Below are 16,835 nucleotides of genomic sequence, written 5' to 3'. Positions count from 1 at the left end.
AGAAAGTCACTAAGGCGTAACAACATTGCAGTGTCCCTAGCAAAAAAAAAAAAAAAAAAAAAAAAAAAAAAAAAGAAGCTTGAGAAAACTCTGAATAGCACAGAAAGCAAGAACAAATGTTTTATATATGTGGTATTGTTAAAACTCCCAAGCGGCATAAATATAATAAACAATAGTGAAGAATGGGATATTTCTGTTTGTTTCCCCACACTCGAGATGACCTAACCTACCTCAGGCATGGTTCCACTTTGGGACTTGTGAGTTATTTGATCAGTCCAAACTTGTGAAAATAAACACTATTATTTCACTGTTCTACACTGTGCATTCTTTTGTTCTCCGTCAATCGACTGAGAACTAGCAAATGAAAGTAAATTGTAATAAAACACAAATCAAAATAAAAACTGCCGATAAACCAAAAACAACACATGGGAAAAAAAATTTAATAAACACAGAAATAATGAAATGGTATACTCATCACTAGGCAGGGCTCTGTGTGCTCCAGATTACTTTGTCAGCATTTTATGGGTGAGTTCTGAACTCATTTACAGACATCTCCTGCGGAGATTTCCCTCATGCTACCTCTGGCACAGCTGAGAGAAAAATGTAGCATCTCAAGGTCAGTATTTTCAGAGAACCCTGTGGGAGTTAGACGTTCAGATCCCATTGGATTTCAGTATAGGTTGGACACCTAACTTTGCAGCTCCCCAAAAAATCCCCGCCTTAAAGTAATAGCTTATTTCTTTAGCCTTGGCAATATTATCTTCCAGAGAATAGCTTCCAGTGTTTTGTCTAGTTGTAAGCAGATGTTGTGGAGTTATCTTGGTGTCTGAGTACCCAGCTAGAAGAGATGAACTTGAGTGTAAATTCTTTATTAGGAATAGGCGTGATCTTTGGGCCCTAAGCCCAAATCCCCATCCATGCCTCTGCGTAGCAGCAACATCTCAGCAGCATGTGTCGCAGACCATTTAATGTTTGTCCAGCTTTGTGCACCTCATGCATGAAGAATTACTGTTGTTTATAACATGATAGGGCTTTCAGCGCTCCCTGGGAGGGGTCATTTTGCAGGCTGATATATGTCACTCTCAGAAGGTTTCTCCTGATATTTTGGTGGTGGTTTTTAACATTGGAAGATTTTGAAGACGGAGAGCGGAAAACTTACTGCATTGGCTGGAGCTCGGTATGCATGTGCGTATGCCTGTGCATGGAGATGAGGTAACTGCTCAGACATGGTATCATTTTACATTCCCCTCCCACACCAGGAAAGCACCTTCCTTTTACATCCTATTTATAGAAAATAAAAGAATTTTGCTTCTTTTTTTTTTTTTTTTTCTTTTGGAGAAGGCATGTAAAGGTAATGTTTTACACAGATCTCTTTGGTCAAAAGCCCGAAGGGAACTTACACAGCCCTGGCGGGGATAGTATGGTGCCCCAAAAATGAGGCGCTAAGGGTGGTTAATGACCTGATGTCCATGGATGTGCAATTTATGTCTCAATGCCACGAAGCAGCATTAACCCAAATGACGTATTTCAAATAAGTTCCCTCATACCGAAACTTTAGTAAACTTGACATGGGAAATCACAAAGTGCGCAAGAAGTTATATCTCTTCCCAGCACTCCCACCCCCACTGAACTGCATCCATTTGTTTAAGGAGATTTTATGTAAAAGCAGTGCAGCAAAGCATATTTTCAGGTGACGAAGCAACATTTTAAGTTAACTGAATAGCCCAGGTTGAAAGACTATACAGCTTTTACCACTGTGTGGAGGAGCTATAATTATTGAGGACACCAAAAAAGAGATGTACAAGTTTGCAGTACGGCTTAGCAGCAGCTCGTTATCTTAAAATAAATGTCATTTAACATCCAGCATCTCAGTTTGTTTTAGCTGAAGAAAATAAACCCCAGAGCCATCTTTTACCAGTACCACTTTCTAGAAGGGCTATTTAAAATCCTCTTTTCCTATGTGTCTACGTAACAAATGATCTCTGGAAATGCTGGCTTTTTTCTTACTGAAATTGGTAAGATGAACTTCTGACCCAGTTCATCCTTTCATAATTCAGATGCTGGCGTGGCATGGTGTTACAGTTTCATATGCCAGTCTTACAATAAAGGTGTTAAAATTATCCTCTAGTCAGGCTGAAATCAAGAATATTTATTCCACAGTCATACACTTTGCCCAAGGGTTCCTGCATAAATTCGTCCTTAACTTCCACCCTCTTATGTTAGTTCCTCTTAACTTTACCCAACTGCTTGGAGCAGCTAAAGAATGAGATAGACATCCTAAGCTCTTTTGACAGTTGAGGGAGAGTGGAGCATCTCCAGTGCAGCCACATTAGGTCTGATCTGGACTCTTGAGTAGCCTCTCTCTGCCTTGACTATGTGGTGTTCAATGGCAGACTCACGTAGCAATGGCAAAACCTACCAAAAACCTCACCCTTGGCTGCACAACTCCTACATCACAGGATGGTCAGGGCTGGAAGGGACGTCTGGAGGTCACCTAGCCCCACCCCCTGCTCAAGCAGGTTCTCCTGGGGCAGGGTGCGCAGAGTCACATCAGGTGGGTTCTGAATGTCTCCGGAGCAGGAGACTCCCCAGCCTCTCTGGGCAGCCTGTGCCAGGGCTCCGCCACCCTCAGGGTAAAGAAGCTTTTCCTCATATTCAGATGGAACCTCCTGTATTGCAGTTTGTGCCCGTTGTCGCTGAGCACCGCTGAAAAGAGCCTGGCCCCCTCCTCCTGCCACTCGCCCTTAAGGTATTTGTAGACATTGATAAGAATGCATAGAAAGGAGAGGCAGGGTTTGGGACAGCATGGAGAGCATCAATGGCCTTTTCATTGGTTGTCCTCCATTGCAGTGGTCTTGATCTGGTGGTGAAGTGCACTCTTGAGAGCTTTTCCTGCAAGCTTAAAATGAGGAGGGGTCAGTCTAGGTCTCAGCCTCAGGCACGGGCTGCACTGGAAGAGAAGACACAGTGCCCTTTGTCTGCGTCAGGAGCCTGACTCCCCACTGCTTTGCACCTTGTGGGCAGAGCAAAGGGGCTTGTGTGCTGATCTCCTTTCCAATTGTTTTCTTCTTCTATCTGGAGTGATCTTATGTCATATACTGAGTAATAGTCTTACGTTTCAATGCAGCGCTATGCCCAGCTGTGGCCTGAAATTTTTGTATTCGGAAAAGAATTGGCTTTAGTTTTGCCCGGGGAATATTCAAGTTAAATGGTGTTTTTCATATGTTTTTTATGCACATTTTTAGAAGTTTTCTTTTTATATTTTTCATAGTTCCCCAAGGATGCGTGTATACTGTCAACAGTAATGAATGACATGAACTTTTACCGTAAGGAACTGAAATATCATGGTAATCTAGTTTTCATGGTAATTTGGCCCCATGGAAGTCTCTCTGAGGAATAAAAATGCCTGAGAAAAACAGAATTCACATAAGCTCTCGCAATTTTCTATGTTCATCTATATGTCTATGGGGAACTAGAGAAATTGTCAGTCTCCAAATATAAATTATACTGCTCAAGAATGAAAGATCAGTACATACTCAAATGCTTGATCCAGCAATAATAAAAATAAAATTCTGCATTTGTTCCATTGATAACAAAACCTCAGTACAGTGCTAAAATACCGTGAGGATCAGCTTGGTAGGAAAGAATAAGGGTGCGGTTCCTTGACAGTTGAAGCCAATCTAAGCTGATCTGTTTTCTTTCGTGGCCACACCACCCCTCCTTGTCATCACATGGCTATTTGTTTTATTTTGTCAGCTTTCTAACAATTAGTACCCGGACCTACCCTGCCAGGGAGTTAGAGGAAGAGCATATGTCCACATAGGGTAAGGTGGGTTGCAGTCCACATCGTCACCTGTACGCATGTAAGGAACAAAATGTAAAGGTGAAATGGCAGCAAAGCCTTCTGGACAAGAGTGAATGACATTATCTATGCTCAGACTAATTTTGTAAGTCCTTTAGTCTGTGGAACAGTAATCCATATGATTAATTTGCCAACTTGGATAGAAATTAAGAAACCTGTTTGCCAAAGACTTGCCAAACCAGTCCTTCTCACTGTCTGGTATGAAGTCTATGTGTTTATCTTCATATGAGTGTAGCGTTGTTTTAACTGTATAGGAAGTGGTAAAGAAAAAGCAAAACTACGAATGTCATGTACAGCTGGTCTAGGGAAGAGTGGCTTTGTGTGAGAAAAGGGAACAAACTATACTGGAAGAGGGAGTAGAGTAAAACAGATATCATTTGCAATTACATCCATGCTATATGTGTAAATCTATTAGCAAAAACTCATCTCCTTCGATGAAATAATTATACCAGCTCCCAAATGGAGTGTGTCTTGTGATCATGTAAAGAGAAAATAACAGTTAGTAAGTCAAAAAAAAAAAAAAAAAATCAGAAAAATTGCAGAGGAGACTGGAATTTGGAAATAATTAGCACTCAGGGACTATTTTAAATGGCCCATAAAGCGAAGAATAGTGCCACTGCAAACTGGGCAGGCCAGCTGGAACTGGGAGAGTCAAGTATTGCTGCCTATTTAAACTCCTCTGCGATTCTGTAACAACCTGAAGGCTGTTGTGCGTATAACTTAAAGCCACTTGACCGGCACGTGAGGCGGCTCCTCATGCGACTCGTGCCAACAGCCCCTATCAGCAAGGGGACAGGTTTCCCAGTCCCCCTTTGTGCATTCACAGGCGCCACAGAAGCGGTGTGAATGCCGCGAACTTCACCTCCTGGCAGATGCCGACTCTCCTTCCCAGGAGAATGACCCACCGCCTGCCCAACACCATACAAAGAAGGTTCTTTTCCAGCCGTGCCCTGCAAGTCAATACTGGCTGATACGTAATTAAACACAGCGTATCAGCTCACACAGGCTTTCTAATGGGGGACAATAGTACATTTTAAGATTTGTGGCCAGATTCATCAGCACGCTTGACAGCTCTGCGCTGCTCCAATGACACAGATCAACCTCAGCCCTGCAATAACTGATTGATTAAACCAGCCCGTCGCGGTGCTGCTGGAGAAGTGCAAACCAGGCAAAGTGTATCGGCAATTCCACCTTCTTAGCTCTTTATTTTGAGGGATTTATATCTCAGCTTATCTTAATTTCCGAAGCTAAAAAACCTAACCGATTTAATTAATTAATTAATTCCCGTGCTTTTAAACTTGGTGTGTACTTCTTTGGCAATAAATCAATTATTTAAAATGTTTTAAAGCTGCGTATTTACTTCTGGGGTAATCCGTTTGAGGAGAAAGCACTGTAGGATGCTTTCAAAAAAATCTATCCCCTGTGTCCATGAGCAGGTTTGTGTGATGTGGGCGACAGCTGGGTGTGAGGACCGGGACTGGGTGCAACCTGTGAAAGAGTGAGGAGCAGTAGTTTAACTCAGCATGCCATGCAAGGCAGAAAGAGTCCTTCTTAAATCATGCCCAGCAAAATTTGCTGTATAGAACAAGCAAAAGGCCACCAAAAGCCAAGAACAAAGTCGCTTATGGAAAGCAAATATACGGGAAACAACCTCCGATGCTGCCATAGAGTTAAAGCAAAACAGGACGCTGAAAGATTTAGTGGGAAGATGACTCTGCAAAAAGGAAACTAAGCCGTATTTATAAAGCAAGACTCGTGACCTCTCAGAGAAAAAGAGCTCAGCCTGTCATTTTCTACCACGGTTAAATCACGCCCTGTGAACGATCAGTCTATTATTTCCAAAACTTTCAGGCTAATTCACTATTGCGAAATGAAATTTCTTCAAACGAGACAAAAAGTGCATTCCTCCTTCAGGATTGCACTCTGCATATGCCAAATCTGAAGTTATAAAACCAAGCTGTTTTGGAGTTATCTGAGCATTAAAAAAAAAGGGCCTTTGAATAATTTTCTGAGGAGAAAACTGCTCATAATTTTCCAGAAAAAAAAATATAAATCCCTTGGGCTAAGGTCAAGTGTGGGAAATTTCAAGCCACAATGCGAATCGCTGAGCTTTATAGAAGCTATGAGTAGCAGTTCAAACTGAAAGTAATTTTGGGAGACAGAAGCACTGACTCCAAAGTTCAGGCTGAATTTTGCCTCTGCTGTGGGTCTGATTTTCAAAACAGTCTAATAGTTTTCCCAAAAGGAATAGATTTTCTTGCACTTGGGCATGCTGGGTCTCTGCAGCAGAGCTTTCCCGAAAAGTCTGGCAAAATCAGGCAAGGGAAGAGGGCTGGTTGTTTTGGATGGGTTTGTGTTTTAGTACAGTTTATAAATATAGCTACACTCTGAAAAAACCCTTGTGCACGTTTTTGTCTCACCGGATCCTGACAGTGACTTTGCCTTGCAACTTCTTGTCTGTTCTGCTCATCTGGCTGGAGAGGTATATCAATCTCCGAATTATCTGAGGAAAGGGGCTTTGGGAGAGCTGTTAAAAAAAAGAATTAAAGTTATTCTGGAGCCTAGAAAGAGAAACACCTCTGTGAAAAAAATACTGACAAGTAGATGAAGCCCTCAGTGCCCCATGGAACATTGTGCGTGATACATCTGTGCATGCCGGATTCCTAACCCACACACATAATCAGAAAAATCTTGTGTTGTCAAACATTTTGATGCTATCTAAATGCAAAGGATTTCTCAAAATGGTGCATATATTGAGTAGCACTGAAATTTCCTGTTTACAGTGCTGTAAAACCAAATTCTGAGGTCTCTGTGCAGACCAAAATATTGACTTTCAGGGGTCATGGAGCAACTATTGACCTGTGTTGGCATGCAAGGAATTACACACGTGAATCCAGATATGGGATCTATGTGTCACAGCTTAGCTGCACCAAAGTACATTGAAGGAAGTTACCGGCGTGTCTGGATGGAAGCAGAGACTGGCAGCATGTCAGGGGTCTTGCCCCATGGACACCACTGCTGGTACCTCCTGGGTCTCCCTTTGCCAAGCAAGCTGGCTCACAGGGAGAACCAGAGGTAGAAACCTAAACAAAGCATCCTGAGAGCATCAGCATCAAATCCCATGGGATCAGGCCCAGATGGATGCTGCAATGCACCATGGCAGGTACATTTGCACATACTATATACTTTATTCTAAGGTCTGGGACACATCCTGCCCCACTGAGATCAATGTTGATTGATTCAACATCAGTGTCACTCTGTGTGCTACCTTGTGCACTGGTATTATATATGAAGTTTCTATGTATAAAGGACTCACATATATATGTATTTGTATATGTGTGTATATATTCATAAATGCACGTGCAGCTCACTGCACTAGTGGTTTTTTTTCCCTGAGTCAGGTAGAGCCATGTTCACTTGAAGTGTCACGACAAAACAACCTTTTTCTTTTCTGAACTTTTCTTACTGCACAGTTGAAATGCTGATTAGAATGGTTCAATAAAGCAGGATAAATGCAAACCTGGGAACAGACATATTTCCTGCTTTAAAAGTGTCAGCCTCACAAACTACAGAAGTAAGTAGGGGAGAGAATTTCTATCAAGCATGTGAGTAGCAATTAGGAATCCATTTGAAATAGATTACTAGATGCTTGAAAAGCCATCACTAAATAAAGTGATCTGTCTTGATTAAAAAAATCAGTTCACTTTATAGATGGAAAAATTAAAGAAAAAATCTTTAATAAAATTCTAAAAATTATGAAGTTAATTACGTTCAAGCATAAATGTCAAACAGTAGAAAGGAGACATTGATCTGAAGGAATATAAATCCAAAAGGAACGACAAAAGTGTGATAAAATAAGCAAAACCCAAAAACAAATGGACAGACGGTCAAAGACAACAGTGTTTTATGTAAACTGAGACCAAGAGGAAGTCACTAATGGTGCTAGTCCGTTACTGGATGGAAGTTGTGGAATTCTCACTAAACAAAACAGATGTCAGAAGTGTCCAACAGATATTTTTGTGGTACACTGGAAAATATATAGGAGTTGCATGATAGAGCTAACTAATAGTAATTAATACATTCTACCATTTCAGTGTCCCAAAACAGCTCTACAAGTTACATGTTTTAAACACCCTGCATGTTTAGATAACTTGTGTCCTAGATCTTCAAAAGAACTCTCTGGGATATCAATCTCCTCCATCACCGAGTCCCAGGAGACTGGCAGGAAGGCAGGGACTGCTCTCCTCCAGCGTTAGACACCTCTTGGTGAGCTTTCACCTCTGGGCTAGGTTCCCTCTACAGTCACTTGAGAGGCAGAGGCATTTTTAGAGTGAAATTCATCTGACCAAAACCTGACATCTACATTTGGTTAAAATAATCACATCCTACTGCGTTGTCTGCTTTTAAAAAAAATCAACAGGTCGCCCAAGGCATCTTAGATCTGCCCACCAGGCATCAGTCCTGCCTCTCAGTGTGATGCTGTGAGGTAGATCGTGTTCTTGGAGGTCTGAGCAGGGTGATCTTGTGTAGGACTGGAGGGTATTTTACCTGCACGTTCGACACAAGTGTCACTCCTACTGGAAAGCTGAGCCATGTTCTAATACTACAGTTCAGGCAAACGCTGATGCATTGAAAATGTTCAAAGAAGAGTTCTGAACCTTCTCAGATATGCTGCAAGATGATGGAAGACTCTGAGAGATGCTGGTAAGCATTTTTTTTTTTTTTTTAGGGTAAAAATATGCCCATAACTTAAATAGTTATGAACATCCCCCCCTACAAATTTAAAGGGGAAATAGTAATAACAAGATGATAATAAATTAAAGTAGCGTTTTATATTAATGTAATTCCTACTACGTGAGTTGCCTTCTGCAAGTGCCTCCCTATCCTAGCCGACTCTAGCAGGTCCTGGGGTGCGCAGGCTACTAATTCAGACATATCCATTAAGACTTAATGGACATATACATTAAGTAAAAGGATGGTTTGGGCGGCAAGTGCTTTCCAAAGAGCAGGGTCAGATCTTTCTCCTTAAAAATCCAAAGTATGATTAAAGAATTGGAAAAGACGCCTTACAGTAAGAAACTCAGGAAGTTCAATCTATTTTGCTTACTACAGAAGGGTCAAAGGGTGACTTAATCACAGCCTGACATTACCTACGGGGATAATCTCAGCAATGACTTCTCAACCTGGCCAGCAAAGAGAGAACAAAAGTCAGTGGCTGGAAGCTGAAGATAACTCAGACTAGAAACCAAATGTAATTATTGGCGGCCACAATAAATACTTATTATCAGGGTGGCTGCTTATCCTTTAACAAAAGCAACCTCAAAATCAGATTTATTACAAAAAAATAAAATGCTGTCAGTCAGGCAATAACCTAGGAAGGAACACGGCTTGTGCATCTCACACTGCCCAGTCATCTAAGAAACTATAAACCCACTATCTGGGAGGGTTCTCACTTCGATCTGTTTAAAGAAACTATAATGTACTTGCTTATCATGGTGACATTCAACCACTGTTAATATATGCATAAGGTTCAAAGCTGGGTAATTACCATTTTTTTCAACTCTGACCTCTCATATGATTTGCCACCGCCTTTCCCAGTGTTCCTGTTTTGAAAACCAATTCCCGTTATCTAAAAGACTTTCCAAAGCAAACACAGCAGTGTAGCACTTTCTAATATTTATTTTGTGTTCTCAAAGAAAAGGCAATCGTGGGAGGGTTTTTTGGGGGGGTGGGGAAGTTCTTCTTCTGAAAAAGTACTTGTATCCATGCTACGCTGTAGCTGCAAAATGTCCCCCTGCCCCTTTACGGACTCTGGGGACCAGGTCCATGGGCAGAGGGTTTTGCTGCACAACTTCTGAACATGCAGGAGGTGAATTTTTTCATGGGAATAGGGCAAAGGCCATATGCCGGTAGCAGCAAACTCTGCTTCGGTGCCTAACTGCAGCAGGAGACTGCAAAGGAAAAGGTTTTTTATATACTAAGACAAAGATGTATTGTTTTTAAGGTTATGCTATGATCCTCCCTCTGGTCTTCTTCCCTACCTAATTCGTACCAAAAAAACAAACCCTGAAAACTTCTCCCGTGGAGAGTCTCTGCCTCCTGCTTTCAGGTGTTTGCCTGTACCGAGAGCACCCATCACCCATTCTCCGCGCTTGTCGGATGTAGGTGGGAAACTCGAGGGGTCTGGGAGCAGCCTGGCAGACGTGTGCAGCACACCGTGTGCGTTCACAGCGTTATCGCCCGCCCAGATTAGCAGCTGAGCGCCGCTGGTTACAGACGGCAGTGCTTGTGAGTAAACACGGGCCTTGCAAGATACAGTTGAGCTGCTGACTCCATCGGAGACTCCTTGCCTGACCTTGGGACTGTAGCACTGTCTGCCTCTGCGTTTAAAAAGTTAAATGCGTTTAAAAATATTACTTGTCTGCTTCACCGGGATTTGGTGAGGTTAGCGGCAGGATTTATTTGAGCTAGCTGTAAAGTGTTACGGTGATGAGAGCTATGTAAACATCTATGCTCATGAAACCTCAATTCAAGCATGAGCCATCACGCTAGGGGAAAGCCGACGTAGAGCCCGTCGGTCCCTACAGCATCGGGGGACAGCTCACACACGCGCTGCCCGCATTGCAGAGGTGACAAAAACCCGATGGAGCCATGGAGGGGGAACCTGCAGTGACTGAGCACAGAGCCCTTCACAGCGGGGGTCTCGCTGTCCTTTACGATCCCATGCCTGGCAAAGAGCCGTAGGGAAGAGCTGCCTTAGCCTGTTCGCCTTCGCCTCAGCGCCCCGATGCCGCCGGGGGCTGTCGGGGAGAAGGGAGGGCCGCGGAGCAGGACGGAGCGGGAGCCGCTGGCGGTGGGCATGCTCGGGGGGCACACGCACATGCCACAAGCCATGCACACACACAGTAAGAGGTCACCAACCCGGGGCTTGACAAACATTTTCGAAGGGCTTTACAAACAGTTCATTAATAGATGACATATTTGTGCTAAAGGCGCAACCAGCCCAACCAGATTTTATTACAGGTGTAAATAATACCAAGAGAACTTGAACGCTTAATCCCTCCTTCCCGCTGACACGTTAAAGATCTGCTTAATCACCCAGCCCCCCCCCAATTCACGAATGTTGCGTCCACATTTATTTTAGGGAGATTTACATGAATGCCAGGGGTACCTAGCTGTGCCCTCCGGATTTCTTGGCCCCAGTGAAAACTCGAACAACGCTTAGAGCCCAGAAGTAGCATCAGGGGGCTGGGGGGAGGGGGGGGGGGGCACCCAAATAGCCCTAACCCAGTAAGGGGGGAGCTGGGCACCCCCAGTTGAGCAGAGACAGGCCAGAAGTGAGGGCAGGGCTTGGGGGGCTCAGCCCAGCCTGTCCTTGGGAGCTGGACTGGGGGAAGCCCCGGAGCCAGCTGGGGGGGGGGGGGGGGGGGATGGTGGGGACAGTGACCATGGAGGGAAGGGGGTGGTGGCGTGGGGGGCACGGACTGGGCTCCCCGGCGTGTCTCTGGGGGACGCGGCGGGGGGCTGCAGGTAGGGCGGCCCCAGGGAGGAGAACCGGAGGGTGCAGGGGGGACGGCGCGTCGCGGGGCGGGGGGCGGGCCGGGGCTGCCCGGGGAGCGGGGGGACCCCCGGCGGGGCGGGCTCCCCGGGGCGGGGGCGGCGAGGCGGGGAGGGCGCGGGGAGGTGCCGGCCCTCCCCTGGGCAGTTTCTCGGCGAAGCTGTTTAATAGCGGAGCCGCCCCCGGCCCCTCCCCGTTGGAGCCGGCCCGTGCGGCACGGCGCGGCCGGGGCCGGGGCCGGGGCCGAGGCCGGGGCCGGGGCCGGGGCAGGTGGGCCGCTGCTCGGGCCATGGCGGGGGGGCGGCGGGGGGGGCGGCCGGCCGTGCCCGGCTGCTGGCCGTGCTGCTGGCGGGGCTGCTCGGCGGGGCGCGGGGCTTCGGCGACGAGGAGGAGCGGCGTTGCGACGCCATCCGCATCGCCATGTGCCAGAACCTGGGCTACAATGTCACCAAGATGCCCAACCTGGTGGGACACGAGCTGCAGGCGGACGCGGAGCTGCAGCTCACCACCTTCACCCCCCTCATCCAGTACGGCTGCTCCAGCCAGCTCCAGGTGGGTCGGGGCCCCCGTCGTGCGGGGACGGGCGGGGGGCTGCCATCCCCCATCCCCATCCCCTCGTCCCCATCCCCTGGGCTCAGCCCCGCGACGCGGCTCCCCGCGGGGGGCGGTGCGGGGGGCTGCGGGGCAGGCGGTGGCCCGGCTGCCCGCTCCGGTTGCCCGGTCCTGGCCGGGAGCTGCCCGCCGGTTCTGCTGCGCCCCTGGGGAGGGAGAGAGCGGCGGGGCCGCTGCCGGCAGCTGCCGCCTGCCCCGGGCCGCCCGCGGGTCGCACCGCGGGGGCTTCTCTCCCCGGCAGGGTCCCTGCGCTCCCCACCGCCTCCCCACGAAGCCGTGGGCTCCGTCAGGCACCAACCCCAGCTCCTTTCCTGGGGTGGAGGTCCCGAGCCGGCGCCCCAGCCCTCCTGCCTCACCGCCTCGCAGAGCTGCGATTATTCGAACCCCAGAAAACGAGGTTTTTATGAACGTTGTAACTAGGTGCGTGACCTTACGGTAAAAGCAAAAGGCATTCCTCTAGGAGGATGGCACACCAAAGTGATTCGATACGTGCCTTTTCTTCCGTGTGTTTGCGAGCTGTAATATCCAGGCAGTGCCTAGAACAAATATATCTATTTGTTGAAACCGCTTTCATTGGTTGGTTGGTTGGGTTTTTTTTTTTTCTTTCCTAAATTGCACCCTTGAGGTTTAGAGCTGCCTAAATCCCACTCGCGTTATTGAAACTGATGGGATAAATTTACATGGAGCTGATCAAGGGAGTAAAATGTTCAGGCTTTGGCTTCGGACCACATTTGAACTGAAAGAAGACAACATTGTTAGTGATTCCCCCCCCCCCCCCCTTTGTTTTTATTGTTCTTGGTTTATTTGTTTTATGCTGCTTCCTGTTTTTTAAGGCAAAAGACCAACTATTACTGCTAAAAAGCCAAAAGAAGAAAACTTGTTGTATATCGACCTGTTTAATTTTCCCCTAACTCACTTGTGATTTCTGTTCCTCTCTTCCAGTTCTTCCTTTGTTCCGTCTATGTCCCGATGTGCACAGAGAAGATTAACATCCCCATCGGTCCCTGCGGTGGCATGTGCCTCTCTGTCAAAAGACGATGCGAACCCGTTTTAAAAGAATTCGGCTTTGCCTGGCCAGACAGTCTAAACTGCAGCAAGTTCCCACCCCAGAATGATCACAACCACATGTGCATGGAGGGCCCAGGAGACGAAGAGGTTCCCCTTCATAGCAAGACCTCCTTGCAGCCGGGAGAAGAGTGCCACAGCATGGGATCTAACTCGGATCAGTACATCTGGGTGAAGAGGAGCTTGACCTGTGTCCTGAAATGCGGCTACGACGCTGGTCTCTACAGCAGGTCAACTAAGGAATTCACGGATATCTGGATGGCCGTGTGGGCCAGTCTGTGCTTCATCTCGACTGCCTTCACAGTCCTGACCTTCCTGATTGATTCATCCAGATTTTCCTACCCGGAGCGCCCAATCATATTTTTGAGCATGTGCTACAATATTTATAGCATTGCTTATATTGTGAGGCTAACTGTGGGCCGGGAAAGGATATCCTGTGATTTTGAAGAGGCAGCAGAACCTGTTCTTATCCAAGAAGGTCTTAAGAACACAGGATGTGCTATAATTTTCTTGCTGATGTATTTTTTCGGGATGGCTAGCTCCATCTGGTGGGTTATTCTGACACTGACGTGGTTTCTGGCCGCAGGACTCAAGTGGGGCCACGAAGCCATAGAGATGCACAGCTCTTATTTCCATATCGCAGCCTGGGCTATCCCCGCGGTGAAGACCATCGTCATTTTGATTATGAGACTAGTAGATGCAGATGAGCTCACCGGTCTGTGCTACGTCGGGAACCAGAACCTAGATGCGCTGACGGGCTTTGTCGTCGCTCCGCTTTTTACCTACCTGGTCATCGGGACTTTATTCATTGCAGCGGGACTCGTGGCCTTATTTAAAATCAGGTCTAATCTCCAGAAAGATGGAACTAAAACTGACAAACTGGAAAGGCTGATGGTCAAAATCGGTGTCTTTTCAGTGCTGTACACCGTCCCAGCAACGTGTGTCATTGCCTGTTATTTCTACGAAATCTCCAACTGGGCCGTTTTCCGCTATTCGGCAGATGATTCCAATATGGCAGTGGAGATGCTTAAAATCTTCATGTCCCTCCTAGTGGGTATTACATCAGGTATGTGGATCTGGTCAGCCAAAACTCTGCACATGTGGCAGAGGTGCTCAAACAGACTGGTGAACTCAGGGAAAGTGAAACGGGAGAAGAGAGCAGATGGTTGGGTGAAACCTGGGAAAGGGAACGAGACCGTGGTATGAGAAAAGGACGACACCCCAATGATCTGACTGCTGTCCCATGAAGGACTGATCGTGTGTAAGCGTTGCCGTGTAAATGTTGGGAGTAGAGTAGGGAGATGGTTACACAACCTGTCTCCAGGGGACGGGGAAAAAAAAAAGCCTTAAAGAATAAACAGCAAAAAGATCATGCTGCAGATACAATAGCCATAAACCGTGCTGCCCAAAATAAGAAAGCCCTGGGAGGCTTTAAAAGCTGTGAAATATCCAAACATGTTATCTTCCTTTTTTTTGTTGTTGTTGTTTTTTTAAAAGCAGGATGCAATATACTGAGGTCTTTAGAAGCTGAGGGACTGTAGCCCACAGCTGTGGGATGTTGTTTCTTTTCATCATCTTATAGCTGATGGAGGAAAGGTGGTCCGGGGCCAAATTCTGGGCTGACTTAAGCACCCAGGATGTCAGTGAGATGTCTTCTTTCCGAGTTCAGCATCGTGAAGGAAGAGCTTGCCGAGGGTTGTGTCTTTATGCCCTGGGGATTTCTGTTTCTCCCACATGCTGCACAAGTCAGCCAAGGATCAGGTCCTCCAACAAATACCAAGTGGACTGAGAGTTACCCATGATGAACAGGATTTAGTGAGGTATTAGTAAGGATGATTCTTTAAGTCATCTGATGGTCTAATAATAATTTCAAAACATTCTTTTTACCATCTGTAACCTGGTCTGAATTGAGAGTTGACTCTGCCTTGCAGGCATTTGGGCCTGCCTGGGTCCCTTCCCACCTGAATTATTCTGTGGTTCTGTCAGTATTTCTGATTTTTTAAAAGCTTTACCCAAGGCCGTTGTTGGAAGTAGAGGAATCAGTGGGAGCTGGGAGACTGTGTATGGTCTTCTGCATCGATTGTCGTTGTCTGTCTGCCTCCATTCCTGTCCCTTCAGGTGCTCCTACTATTTCCAGCAGACTACTTTACTCTGCTGCATTTAATAGCTTTAAATAAAGTCTTACATTTTAGTGTTCCTTCCTCCAGGAAAGAGAAAAATGAGTTGAGGGTCTCTTCAAACAATGCCAGTTTTCTCTAAGTAAACTTATCTAGCTCTCCCTGGAGACCCATTGCGTGAAGCAATTAAGTCTTAATATATTTCATTCAGTGCGATGGTATCTCTGCAGACGCCAGTCTGGGGAGAAGCGAAATGTTAAGTTCCTTGGCAACCTCATGTTCACACAGATCGGTTGTATAATTATGTGTGTCAGTTACAATTAAGAGAACATTCTCAGCCCATGACATCGCAGTACAGCTGACTGCCTCACAACGATGCTCCAGTTGCTCACTGACAGCTATGGAGTTTTTTTAAACGTATATTCACATGTAGGATGTGAGCAGGCATTCAGTTCTCAGGAACGACAAGAGACACTTTCCAATTTTTTTAAAGGGATCCCAAGAGAAGAGATCCAGCTTGTTGGTGAATAATGTTGTTTCACAGCAACTGTTGAGTTATCGTATTCTTTTGATTTGAGGAGGCGTTGGCTTGTGCTAGTGGGGAGCTTGGGCCTTGTGTCGGGGGCTTGTTTGGCTAATAAGAAAGGTGACACAAACAGCAGTATCCCAGAAGCACTTAAGAGAACACTGTTCTGATGCTCTACCCCTTTGAAGGAACTTTGGTTTTATCTGTGTGCCCTAAACTTTTGCTTCCTTTATTTGCGTGGAACCTGGTCAGCTGTGGAGCATACCCCCGGTGCCCCGACTCGCACGACCTTTGAGGGCAGCTGAGAACAGGCACTGCTTTTTTGCAGTCCCTGCTTTTCAAGCAGGTGCCCCATGTGCTTCCCAAACCACAATTCATTCCAACTCTGGCTAATCTGAGCACTAATCTGTCCCAGAAGCGTGTATTGTTTCAATGTCAATGTTGAAACATGTGATAGAGCACATTAAAAAAAACACAAACAAAACAAAATACCAAAAAACAGCAAACCCCAAACAAACCCTAATTGCAGTCTTTGCGGTTGGGCTGCCTCTCCAGCAGAACAAGTGACAACTTGACACATTCTGCTCAAGACACACAAGCATTGTCTTGGCCAATGCTGCATACCAGCCAAACCTTTTCAGCCCCTCCATCAAGTCTCTCACTATTAGTGTTGTGTTTGGATCTGGTTATTCCTCTGTGGACAAGGAGTTCTGCAAGTGGGATATCTTCAGATGGCTGAGCTGCTCCATGGTGCGATCTTTCTCCTGGCGTGGCGAGGGATGTAAAGGCAGCAGCTACACGCTGACTTTCAAGGGGTGAGGATGCAGTATGAGCCTTTTCTTGTAAGCTAGTATTGGGCTGTGCCAAGCTGTCACATTCACTGGAGTGTCCTTCACTCTGAAACGGTTTGGATACTCCCCTGGCCCATATGACCTGTGTTTGTCCAGACTGATTCAAGAAACAGCATTTTTAATCATGTTACGTATACAGAAGTGAATATTAAGTAGACCTTGTTATCAGTTCCCTGTATCTCCGCCTGTGACCTCGTGGACTGTGGCAGAGGGATGTCCCCGCTGATTTGAGACACTGGAAGTG

At 46.3% G+C, this 16,835-nt stretch overlaps 1 protein-coding gene and 1 long non-coding RNA gene across 2 annotated transcripts; one reads left to right on the top strand and one right to left on the bottom strand.

The window, feature by feature from the left end:
- Positions 1 to 479: 479 nt before the first annotated feature.
- Positions 480 to 13,028, bottom strand: LOC114014602 (uncharacterized). Its single transcript, XR_003558164.2, has 3 exons — positions 12,949 to 13,028; positions 6,283 to 6,389; positions 480 to 3,853 (listed from the first exon to the last, which is right to left on the bottom strand). It is a non-coding gene; the product is annotated as an uncharacterized LOC114014602 (long non-coding RNA).
- FZD4 (frizzled class receptor 4) lies at positions 11,727 to 14,569 on the top strand. The gene is made up of 2 exons (XM_055702647.1): positions 11,727 to 11,972; positions 12,975 to 14,569. Exons 1-2 carry the CDS (start codon positions 11,841 to 11,843, stop codon positions 14,301 to 14,303), a joined length of 1,461 nt encoding a protein of 486 aa, XP_055558622.1. The 5' UTR covers positions 11,727 to 11,840; the 3' UTR covers positions 14,304 to 14,569.
- The last annotated feature ends 2,266 nt before the right edge of the window (positions 14,570 to 16,835 follow it).

Source organism: Falco cherrug, chromosome 2 (genome assembly GCF_023634085.1).
Source record: "Falco cherrug isolate bFalChe1 chromosome 2, bFalChe1.pri, whole genome shotgun sequence".
Classification (NCBI taxonomy): domain Eukaryota; kingdom Metazoa; phylum Chordata; class Aves; order Falconiformes; family Falconidae; genus Falco; species Falco cherrug.
Note: the sequence above shows the minus strand (reverse complement) of the source record. Positions and strands in the feature narration are given on the sequence as shown.

What these genes read in the sequence shown, in the direction of transcription:
- FZD4 (XM_055702647.1), top strand. Translation starts at nt 11,841, where the DNA reads ATGTGCCAGAACCTGGGCTACAATGTCACCAAGATGCCCAACCTGGTG. An exon ending in GCTGCTCCAGCCAGCTCCAG is followed by an intron (nt 11,973 to 12,974) that starts GTGGGTCGGGGC and finishes CCTCTCTTCCAG; the next exon opens with TTCTTCCTTTGTTCCGTCTA.